Raw genomic sequence first — 12,132 nt, 5'->3', positions numbered from 1 at the left:
ATAGACCACCATACTCTAATGAAATCTGCATATACTCCTAAAATGGTCTTTTTTTTTTTTTAACTTTTCTGAATGACAAAAAGGAAGAACTAGAGAATATACAATTATATGAGCATTTGTAGATGTTAATTGCTTATCTTTTAAAAAATATTTCTTTCTTGAATTGGGTTATAACTAAGCTGTTCTACTACTTGTGTAGCATACGAAGTCCTGGGTTCAACACCTGTATACCATACTCTAGGGATGCTACACATACATATGCTACACATCCATGTAACCCTGTACTTGGGAAGTGAGACAGAAGACTCAGAAGTTCAAGGCCATCTTCTCTTACATAGTAAGTTTGAGACCAGCATGGGATGCAAGGGGTCCTGTCTGAGAAAAAAGCAGGCAACTTTGTTTTTCACTATGGTCACCTGTATATTGACATTATCTTGATTTCAGAACAGGAAGTCCCCTCTTGACCAGCATAGAAACAGCAATCTGTCAGCCATTCATAGATGGTGAAACAGTTTTGTGAAGGCCTTAGGAATGAGGAAAGAGGCTGTGGACTCCTGGTAAAGCCCACAACCAAGGAGTTGTGCCATGAGACATTGTTCCTAGGGTCTCTATGAGGTTTAAGATCCTAGGAGCCTCTGGCCATATTTTCATCAACCACTTAAGTGTATGTCTTCCTGCATAATGACATTTTTTGTAAATGTAAGATTGAATCTTTAATGTTGAACTCATGGCCAGGAATGCAACTCCCACTTGACAACTCTGTAAGTTACATTCCAGTCTGCTTGTGCTCCTGGACACTGTTTGAGTGACACTGTTTTCAACACTGAGAAAGACTGCTGACAAAAAAGTGCAAAGACAGAAACAAAACTACTGCAAGAAGGATAGAGTGATGGCTCAGGGGTTAAGAGCAGTTGCTGCTCTTGCAGAAGATCTGGTTTGGCTCTTAGCACCCACATCCATAACTCAAGTTCCAGGGGGTCTGATGCTTTCTTCTGGCCTCCTTGGATACCAGGAAGACACATGTGCAGAAACATACTTGTGAGCAAAACACTCCTATACATAAAACAAAAAAAGACTAAAAACAAAAGTCAGTGCCGTGTATGGGCTGGCTCAGGTGAATCTGTTGTTTTGCTCAGTGGGTCTGCAAATGCTCTAAGAGTTCAGGGAGGACTGACTGGGTTGCAGTGAACTCAGGTGCAACCCCCAAGGAGAAGATCTGGGTGGAAGGCCTGCGTTGTAAGAGGTGTTGGCAAGTGGCCACAGGAACTATAACAAATGACATTCGGCCAATAATGCTAAGTCCTTAAGCAACATCATGAGAGGGAAAAGTTAAATTCTTTCAGTAAATAAGTCATTAGAAAGATAGATGGCAGAATAGAATTCAAAAAGGTTATTTTAAAAAATGTCTAGAGGCAAATTAAGGCTTCTTTTACACGTACATATCATTTAATTACTATTTTGGGTTTTTTGTTTGTTTTTTTGTTTTGTTTTGTTTTGTTTTGGCTTGACAAACCATACCAATAGGACAATAACTTCCAGGAAAAGTCCTAGATCAGTATCCTAGTTTTTGTTTGTTTATTTTTGTTTTTTGTTTTTTGTGTATGACATAAGTTCCAAAAGTTGGGAGCAAGCTGGTAAGCAGCACCCTCCATGGCCTCTCCATTAGCTGCCTCCAGCCCCGATTCAGTTCCTGTTTTGACTTCCTCCAATGACAGATTATAATCTGGATAAGCCAAATGAACCCTTTTCCTTCCCAACTTGCTTTTTGGTCATAGTGTTTTGTCACAGCACAGTAACCCTAAGACAGTAGCCCTGGCTGGTTTGGCACCCACTATCTAGATGATGCTGTCCTTGGACTCACACCAAGCAGCCTGCCTCTGTTTCTCAAATACTGGGATTAAAGGTGTATACCACCATGCCTGCTCAGTATCTAGTTTAATGGAAATTATATACTGTTTTAGTCAGGGTTTCTATTCCTGCACAAACATCATGACCAAGAAGCAAGTTGGGGAGGAAAGGGTTTATTCAGCTTACACTTCCACATTGCTGTTCATCACCAAAGAAAGCCAGGACTGGAACTCAGGCAGGTCAGGAAGCAGGAGCTGATGCAGAGGTTGCTTCTTTTGGCTTGCTCAGCTTACTCTCTTACAGAACCCAAGACCACCAGCCCAGGGACGGCACCACCCACAAGGGGACTTCCCACCTTGATCACTAACTGAGAAAATGCCTTACAGCTGGATCTCATGGAGGCGTTTTCTTAAGGGAGGCTCCTTTCTCTGTGATAACTCCAGCTTGTGTCAAGTTGACCCACAAAACTAACTGAGATAGATAGATAGATAGATAGATAGATAGATAGATAGATAGGTAGATAGATAGATAGATAAGGGATTAGAGACATGCTCAGTGTTAAAAAAACACTTCTTGTTCTTGCAGAGGTTTGGTTTGCAGTACTGCTCTCTCACCCCAAGATGGCTCATAGTCATCTGTAACTACCAGTTCCAAGGGATCCAATGCCACTTCTGGTCTCTACAAGCACCAGGCACACATGCACACACACACACACACACACACACACACACACACACACACACACACACAGGCAAAGCACCTACACACATAAAAATAGATCATTAGGAAGTATCTAGATGATATCTAGAAATAATACTAATTTAGAACTTAAACATCTGCTATTAAGAAATTGAACAAGTGCTTGTCCAGGATGTGTAAGGTCTTGGATTTGCTCTCCAACACCAAAATGAAAGGAAGGGGAGAAGGAGGGGAGAAAAAGGACAGAGAGCAAAGAGAAATAAGAATACAGAGAATGAGACTAAACAGAAGTCTATACTACATGTTTGAGACCTAAGCCACTAAGTAAAATTTCATAAAACCAGGTGTGGAGGCACATGCTTTTAACTCCAGCACTCAGGAGGCAGAGGCAGAGGCAGAGGCAGAGGCGCAGAGAGGCAGAGAGGCAGAGAGGCAGAGGCAGAGGCAGAGGGGCAGAGGGGCAGAGGGGCAGAGGGGCAGAGGGGCAGGGGGGGAGAGAGGGGGAGAGGGGCAGAGGGGCAGAGGAGAGGCAGAGGCAAGTAGATTTCTGAATTCGAAGTCAGCTTGGTCTACAGGGCAAGCTTCAGGATAGCCGGGACTACACAAAGACACCTTGTCTCAAAAAAGAAAAAAAGATTAATTTTATAAAACCAGGGTTTGAGAGATGGTTCAGTGGTTAAGAACACTTACCACTCTTGTAGAAGACCCAAGTTTAGTTCTTAGCACCCACATGGTGGTTCCGCAATTCCAGTTCTAGTGGATATCATACCCTCCTCTAACTTTAGAGGGCACCAGGCACACACTTAGTACATAGACATACAGGTACAATATTCATATAGAAAAAAATTTTTTAAAAATTTTAAAAATAATTCCATTAAATGGATCACAGTGGGCTGGAAAGATGCCTCGGTGGTCTTCTTTTAGAAGACCTAAATTCAGTTCCCAACACCCACACTGAGTGGTTCACAACTGCCTTAATTCCAGCTCCTGGATATCTTATGTCTCTAGCCTCTCTCTGTGCACCTCCACTCATGTGCACAACCACATATGTAATTAAAGAAAAACGTAAATAGAATGATCCCAATTTGTTTCATTGTTTTTTCAGCTTACCTGAAGAAGTAGGAGCAGCCTCGGACAGTGTTGTGGGTGTAGTGCTCCAGGGTCTTCTCACTACCATAATCCTCTAAGGGATCAGACCAAAGCAGATCGCACACTGGCCCAAATGCAGGAGGTTCAGCAAACCTATCTAACTAGAAGACACACAAGGACCAAAAGAAGAAGAAAAAAAAATCAGGAAAGTAAAAGGCTCTTGGGAGCAGCAGATCAAAAGTCCCCTTGTCCCTAAAGGAAAGCATTGCAGGTGAAGCAGGGAGCCCCAAGGACTGTCTCTTGAGAAAATGAGAGCTCCACAGTAAATGTGTATAAGTATCCTGTCCTGTGATCTAAGGGTCCTGGAGAAAGGGGCTGCTCCTTCCATGCTATCTACTGCAGCATTCATTTAACTCAAGTGTGAAATTAGCCATCACAAAACATTCTGAAGACTAAAGTTGACTTTAGTCCTCTATGGGGAGCCTATGGAAAGGGGAGCTTCAGAGCAGGGACCCTGGCAGGCTTCTACTGCTCACTTCGTTCCTATGGAGATGTTTTCTATTGTGAAAGAAAGCCCTTTAATTCCTTCCATTCTATGCAGTGGTGACATTTAATATTTGTCATTAACTTACTTTTTAAATTACTGCTTCTTTCATTAAAAACACAAGAAAAATCAAAGAATAAAAATGTTTTTGAACACGCCCAAACATCTGAGAGTCAAGAAAAGGGGTTCTGTGGAGTGAGAGGAGAGCTTTTTACTATAGCCGATTCACAGTGGTTAAATATGAAATCTACTAAAGGAGAAAGGCTGGACACGTAAAAGCCAGCACACAGGTGTACCTCTTTACTGGAGAGACGGCTGTGAGCTCAAGGAAATCCTGCATTTGTATTTCTGTGTGGGAACTGAGGAGATGAAGGTGAGGCAAGTGCACAAAGCTGTTCCTTTTTTCTCAGTCATGAAGACACAGAATCTTGGAAATAATCACCACATAAGGCAAACGGACAACCAATACATATCCTTTAGGATGCTAATGTCAATGCATCTCACAGCTGCCAGAGCTCAGGGAACTTATTCAAATTTCCTCATTTACAAAAAAAATGAACTCAAAGGTTAAGGGACCTGGCCAAGGCTCCACATTCATGTTCTTTCTTGGCACACTGGAACATCATTTAAAGTTTTAAAGCTGGGCATGGTAGCACACGTCCAATGACTACAGCGTTTTAGTGGAGAGGCAGAACTGTCTTGAGTTCAAGACTAGCTGGGGCTTTGCAGAGAGACCCTGCTTAAAACATACAAATATGTTTTTTAAAGTTTCAGAGTTGGGTTGGGGATTTAGCTCAGTGGTAGAGCGCTTGCCTAGGAAGCGCAAGGCCCTGGGTTCGGTCCCCAGCTCCGAAAAAAAAAAAAAGAACTAAAGTTTCAGAGTTATACTATAAGAATAGTATGCTTTTGGCTATTAAGATTTAATTTTCAGGCCAAGCGGTGGTGGCACATACTTTTAATCCTACCACTTAGAGGCAGAGGCAGGTAGATCTCTGAGAGTGCAAGGCCAGTCTGCTCTACAGAGCGAATTCCAGGACAGCTAGAGTTACAGAGAGAAACCTTGTCTCAAAAAACAAAACAAAACAAAACAAAAAAAACAAAAAACCAACAACAGAAACTTTAATTCTTAAAAAGAGAAAGAACTATGTTTCTCCAAGTGTTAATAAAGCTCTCTGACAATGACAAGATCACCAGTCAGTTCTGTTTTTCTACTCTGATAATATTTTTACTTAACCTCAGCAATTGCTACATGGCATAGATATTCATTGGCTGGGATAAAGAACAAAAATTCAAAAACATACTCTATGAAAATAGTAAAAGGTTACTTACTTTCCTAATGTCGTCTAAACAAGTAATTTCAGGAGACATTCCTCCGTGTACACAGAGAAACTGCTGGTTTAAGAGGGCAGCAAGAGGAAGACAGTCGAAAGTGTGCATGCACGCTTCGTACACCAGCTCTGAATACTTGATCCGACCTACTCAAAGAGGACAGTGTCAGGGGATGAACAGCGTCATACTGAAGAGACTTAACCAAGTGAAGCTAGCTCAGAAGCTACCGGTCACAGGTAAGTCTGAAGACCCTGTCCCAGAAATGTCCTTTAAGAGTTGCACACAAGGGCTAACCAAACACCCTTCCCTTTCTAAAGATTTAGATTAACTTTCTAGCTCTGTTGCCCCGGAAACCTGATAAGGCAGCTGGCTGCCCATGTCTTATTAGTCAGCATCATTTACCTGGAGGAAGGTTATGGCTTTAGGCTCCTGAGGGTCTCTTTAGGATTCTCAAATTTTGCCATAAAAGCCTTTACATACAGTGCTGGCACTGGCGATCCCTGGAGCTTCTAAGACAGAGTATTTCCCAGCCCCACCCCATGTGGAACTGTCTCCACAGAACTAAAAACTATTTCTGTATCAGAAACCTTTTTGATCATTTTTTTTGTTTTTAGAAAGATTATTTTTATGTGCATGAGTCATTTGCCTATGTGTATATTCATGCACTGAGCACATGCCTGGTGAGGTGGCCAGAAGAGCACTGGATCCCCTAGCACCTGAGTTCAGAACTGTTGTGAGCTGCCGTGTGGCTAATGCTGGGAGCTGAACCTGGGTCCTTTCTGAAAGAGCAGCTCTTAGCCACTGAGTCATTTTCTCCAGCCCTTCCTTTCTGGCTCATTAAAAAATGTGTAAGTGAATTATTACTACTCTAGTTTATGTAAAACCTTTTGCACTTTTGAATTTATTTTTTATTTGTGTGTGTGTGTGCCTACCTAAGTTATGCACACTGTGTATGTGCAGGTGCCCTCAGAGACCAGAAGCAGAATTAGAGTCCTTGGACCTGGAGTAACAGACATTGGGAGTCACCCAGTGTGATGTGAGTGCTGGGAACTTTACCTAGGTTTCCCCCAATGCAGCAGCTTACAATTCTTTTTAAATCCAGTCCTAGGGGAGAGCCAGTGCTCTTAACCTCTGAGCCATCTCTCCAGCTCCTGCTTTTTATATTTTGATTTGGTTGTCCAGTTGGAACTATGGTATAAGAAAATACTCCCAAATGGGCAGATTGTAGGTTTGCCACAATTCTCCAGGAAGAAAAAGACATGAAGTAACAGGTAAAAACTCTAAAGATGGGCTTTTAAAATTTAAAAACAAAACAAAACAAAAACAAAAACAAAAAAACCCAAACATTTTCCTCCTTGGTGTTACAGTATGGTTATGAGTTGAATGTATCTCTCAAGGGATGTGTGGGTTTCAGAGTTGGATGTTACCAGACAGTGCAGAACCTTTAAGAAGAGAAACCTTGGGCTGGAGAGATGGCTCAGTGGTTAAGAGCACTGACTGCTCTTTCAGAGATCCTGAGTTCAAATCCTAGCAACCACATAGTGGCTCACAACCATCTGTAATGGAATCTGGTGCACTCTTCTGGTGTGTCTGAAGACAGCTATAGTGTACTTTTATATAATAAATAAATCTTAAAAACAAAGAAAAAAAAAAAGAGAGAGAAACCTTAACAGGTAGAGCCTAGTGAAGTCACTGGGGCACTGCCCCCAGAAGGAAGAGATGTTGTGAGATCCTCAGTAGTTCTTCCAAGAAGGCTTTTCTCTCATCTTTGGCCCTGTGTGTGTTCTCTGTCTGTCTCTGTCTGTCTCTCTCTTCCTCTCTCTGTCTGTCTCTCTCATGTGTTCTCCCAACATGAAGTCCTCACCAGTTCAAAACCAATGCTGGTACCATAATCTGAAACCTCCAAAACTATATGCTAAATAAACAAAGCTATTTCCTTTATAAGGTACCCAGCTTCAGGGCTTTTGTTAGAGCAATAAAAAACAGACTATACAGTTAGCCTTGGATTTCAAAATCAAGCTGTGCCTTTAGAGAAGACTAGACAATATGCATGCAGGCAGCCCTACAGTCCGGGAAATTCCTTCTCTTCCAAGACCCTGTGAAGATTAGGTCACCTACAAGAGAACAGAACTGTATCCAGCAAATTATTATCTTCACGGTAGTGATTTGTGTTTGTTTCTTCTTCTTTTTTTTTTTTTTTTTTTTTTTTTTTTCCGGAGCTGGGGACCGAACCCAGGGCCTTGCACTTCCTAGGCAAGCGCTCTACCACTGAGCTAAATCCCCAACCCTTGTTTCTTCTTATAATCTGTAAATGTCCAGAGAAAAGCACACTGCAGAGTAAAAGCCTGGTACTGGTTTCAGGGAATAAAGTGAGGGCTATGAATCTTAATCTGGACCAGAGTGCAGGATCTAGGCAGTAGGAAAGACTAGAGATCCCTAAAGGACACTATAAACCGGAGCCAGGCATGGGCGTACACCTTCAATCCCAGCAAGTTCCAGGATAGCTATGGTTACACAGAAAAACCCTATCTCAAACAGACAGACAAAGGAAAGTACAAACAAAGGTGAGAAGGCCTCCCACTCATGACAATCCAGGCTATCTTTGTGGCTGATACTGAGGGACTCGTTTTTTTTTTTTATTTAAGGGAATCTGTGGGCTCTTTTCATACTGCACAGAGGCAGTTAAGACCATGTATTTCATAGCGTATGCAATTGTGAGGATCATGACCATGCAGTGTTGATCTCCTTACAGTTACAGCCTCACTTTGCTATTTCAAAAGCAGAGCCAGCTGTCAGTATAACATCTGTTCAAAATAAAAGCAAACAAAAAAATCTTTACTATATAGTCAGTGCTAGATATTTCCCTCTAAAAACCCAAAGGCAGGGGCTGGAGAGATGGCTCAGTGGTTAAGAGCACCAACTGCTCTTCCAGAGGTCCTGAGTTCAATTCCCAGCAACCACATGGTGGCTCACAGCCATCTGTAATGGGGTCTGATGCCCTCTTCTGGTGTATCTGAAGACAGCTACAGTGTACTTATATGTAATAAATAAATATTAAAAAAAAAAAAAAAAAAACCCAAAGGCAGAATCACCTTTGTTAGTAGGTAGTTCAAGGCCAGCCTGGGTAGTCTAACAAGCTCTTGTCTTAAAAACACCTTCTCCCTTCTTTCAAACCAGGGGGCCTCAGTGGTGAACAATTCAGCAATGGCCAAGATTAAGGCTCAGGATCTGCATAGCAAGGAGGAGGAGCTGTTGAAACAACTGGACAATCTAAAGGTGGAACTGTCCCTGCTTCACGCCGCCAAAGTGACAAGCAGCGCTGTGTCCAAGTTCTCCAAGATATAAGTTGTAGGCAAATCCATCACCCGTCTTCACTGTCATTAATCAGACTCAAAAGGAAAACCTCAGGATATTCTACAAGGGAGAGAGAAGTACAAGCCCCTGGACCTGCAGACCATGAAGACTAGAGCTGTGCACTGCCAGTTCACCAAGCAGGAAGAGAAGCTGAAGACCAAGGAGCAGCAGCGGAAGAAGGAGCAGCAGCGGAAGAAGGAGCATCTATACCCACTGCGCAAGTGTGCAGTCAAGGCCTGAGACGACAATGACAATAAAGTGCAAGACTGACTAAAAAAAAAAAAAACCTCCCAAAAAGACATCAGTTATTCTTTTCTTTGTTATTCAAATTTTCTTGTGCTTTAAAAGAGAAAACGAGAAACTGAAAAATAAATCTCTCACTACAAATAAGAATGAATGTGATACAGACCTGATGACACTGGTGACATGGGCTTGTGATCCCAGCTATTTAGGAGCTAAGAGGGGGTCCCAAAAATTCAAGGCTAACCTGGGGAACTCAGACTCTTTCTTAAAGCAAAAACTAAAAATAGGACTGTTTAAACAAAAAAAACTGATATAGACAAGAAAACCACACCCCTTAAAAGCCTGCAGCTGCACACTCTGCAACTGCATCACTTAGCAGTAATTATATGGTTCTGATTCTAAAAACCACAGTGGCCTCGCAAGATCAGTACACACACACACACACACACACACACACACACACGTGCGCTCTTTCCTCATATAAGAACGACATTTTATATTTGTACGTTAGTGTGTCAGCAGACGAGTGACTGGGCCCAAGTACAGCTAAAAGTACACTGAAAGCCAGCAGACAAGAGACAGGAGGTGGGGTTGGGGATTTAGCTCAGCGGTGAGCGCTTGCCTAGGGAAGCGCAAGGCCCTGGGTTCAGTCCCCAGCTCCGGGGGGGGAGACAGGAGGTGAATTCTGGGCAAATAAAGAAACTTAAAAGCATTTCCTGAACCTATTGTTCTATCTTCTAAAAATACTCAGAACCAATTATGCTGATCACAAACGAAATCTGCTTCACTCTCTAGCACCAAACTCCATAAAAGAACAAACAAAAGAAAACTGTTTCTTAAAAGGGAGAATAGGTGGGGGAAGTGACAGTAAATGTCCCTTAAAAAACAAGTCAACCCAGGAGCCTGAGCCAAGGAGCTGTGCATAGCCAGGGCAAGGCAGAGGACTCGCTGTCAGAACGGGAACTAGCTCACCACTTCACTCAGAACAGGCATCTGTAGGCCCTGGTCTCGCTACTCAGTTAATTCTAAGTACAAGTAGCTGACTTCCATCAGGCAGGTCCCAGGTCCTTTGTCGCCCATTTTATATATATTGTTTAATTTTTTTAGGCAAGACCAGTTTATGTTAGAGAAATTATAAAGTCCTTTAAAATATTCAAGCAGAGTTGAGAGTTCTCAAAGGCACTGGACTGGCACAGTTACTACTTCTTTCACATCTTGTGTGTCACAAATGAGGAAGGCAGAGAACAGCTTTCAGGAGTCAGTCCTTTGCTTCCCAGGGACTGCTCAGATGGTCAGACTCAGTAGCATCTCACTGACCCTGCAGTCATTCTTAGCTAACTGCATACAGCTAGCTGGATTACTAGGAGAGCGTCAAAACCTGTATATGGGCCAGAGGCTGTATATGGGCAGTGGAACACAGCTCTTGTTGCTGAGGCTGTACCTAAATTCAATCCTCAGGACCCACATGACAGAAGGGAGAAATCATCTCTGTGACTTCCACAGAAGCCATGGCATGCTCCTCATGCACATAGACAAAATAAAAAATAAAAGTAAAAAAATATTTATTTAAGCCAAGCAGTGGTGACATGCCTTTAATTCCAGAGGCAGAGGCAGAGGAGGCAGAGGCAGGCAGGAGGAGGCAGAGGAAGGAGGCAGAGGCAGAGGCAGAGGCAGAGGCAGAGGCAGAGGCAGAGGGGGCATCTGGGCAGAGGGCAGAGGCAGAAGGGGCAGAGGGGCAGGGGGCTAGAGGGGCAGAGGGCAAAGCGGGGAGACTATGAGAGGGGCAGAGGGGGCAGAGGGCAGAGGCAGAGAGGCAGAGGCAGAGGGAGAGGCAGAGGCAGAGGCAGAGAGCAGAGGCAGAGGCAGAGAGAGAGGCAGAGAGAAAGGCAGAGAGGCAGAGAGAGAGGCAGAGAGGCAGAGAGGCAGAGGAGGCAGAGAGGCAGAGGAGAGAGAGAGGGAGGAGAGGCAGAGGAGGCAGAGAGAGAGGGAGGACAGAGAGGCAGAGGGAGAGAGGGGGGAGGCAGAGAGGCAGAGGAGGCAGAGAGGAGTGGGGCAGAGAGGCAGAGGCAGAGAGGCAGAGGCAGAGGCAGAGGCAGAGGCAGAGGCAGAGGCAGAGTCAGAGGAGGCAGAGGCAGAGGCAGAGGCAGAGGCAGAGGGCAGAGGCAGAGGCAGGCGGATTCTGAGGTCGAGGCCAGCCTGATCTACAACTTGAGTTCCAGGATAGCCAGGGCTACACAGAGAAACCCTGTCATGAAAAACCGAAAAAGGAGAGCACAGAGGGCCTCAGCTGGGTCAACACTGGCCTCATCTGTCTAGGTAGTGGCTTTGCTGCCTATGGCATGGCCAAGGCTGGAGCACTGGTGTGCAAAGCGGCAGACTATGACCAAGCAAGGACTTCCAGGACTATCTCATGAGTATGAACTTCTGGGGACCAGTTGCCAACTGGGGTCTCCCCACTGCTGCTATCAATGACATGAAGAACTCTCCAGAGATTATCAGTGAGCAGATGACTTTTGCCCTCTGTTGCTATTCTCAACATTCACAAGATTTGCCTACAAGGTACAACCTCGAAACTGGCTTCTGTTTACGTGCCATGTGACAAACGAAGAAGCTCAGCTCATTCAGGGAGGACGACTTATCAACTACGAGATGAGTAAGTGGCCCTCTGCGTAGCAGTGCAAGGACCAGCTCCTGAAAGAGACCGTGCTCCAGCCACTGCTGCAGCCACAGATCATGTCAGCATGAATAGTCGTGCTGAAGGGAAAACACGGAAGACTATCTTTAATGACCAGGCTAATATTATTGAATAGCTGAGAGTCCCTAAACCAACTCTCTGCTGCCTTATCAATGCTAAATTTTGTCTTCATCAAGAGTAGTTCAAAATATGCAACTAATTTAATAATTTTGAATGATGGTTCATCTATAACAATCTGTAGTAATATGTATACTAATATTGTACTTAATTAGCCTTTTATCTATTGTATTTGTGTAATAAAAAATCCAAGGGAACAAAATTTTATAACTAC

At 43.6% G+C, this 12,132-nt stretch overlaps 1 protein-coding gene and 1 pseudogene across 4 annotated transcripts in view; one reads left to right on the top strand and one right to left on the bottom strand.

Annotated features, from left to right (window-relative positions):
- Nucleotides 1-12,132, bottom strand: part of Ppp3cc (protein phosphatase 3 catalytic subunit gamma) — a 70,474-nt gene that overhangs the window by 24,431 nt on the left and 33,911 nt on the right. For all 4 annotated transcript variants that reach the window (XM_032918116.1, XM_032918119.1, XM_032918118.1 and 1 more), the window contains exons 5-6: nt 5,510-5,655; nt 3,658-3,797 (exon numbers count right to left, since the gene is read on the bottom strand). In XM_032918116.1, the coding sequence (XP_032774007.1) occupies nt 3,658-3,797; nt 5,510-5,655 (286 nt within the window). The remainder of the gene's footprint in view (nt 1-3,657; nt 3,798-5,509; nt 5,656-12,132) is intronic.
- On the top strand, nt 11,502-11,779 carry LOC116913810 (annotated as a pseudogene).

Source organism: Rattus rattus, chromosome 12 (genome assembly GCF_011064425.1).
Source record: "Rattus rattus isolate New Zealand chromosome 12, Rrattus_CSIRO_v1, whole genome shotgun sequence".
NCBI lineage: Eukaryota > Metazoa > Chordata > Mammalia > Rodentia > Muridae > Rattus > Rattus rattus.
The sequence above is the reverse complement of the archived record's forward strand: the minus strand, read 5'-3'. Positions and strand labels throughout refer to the sequence as shown.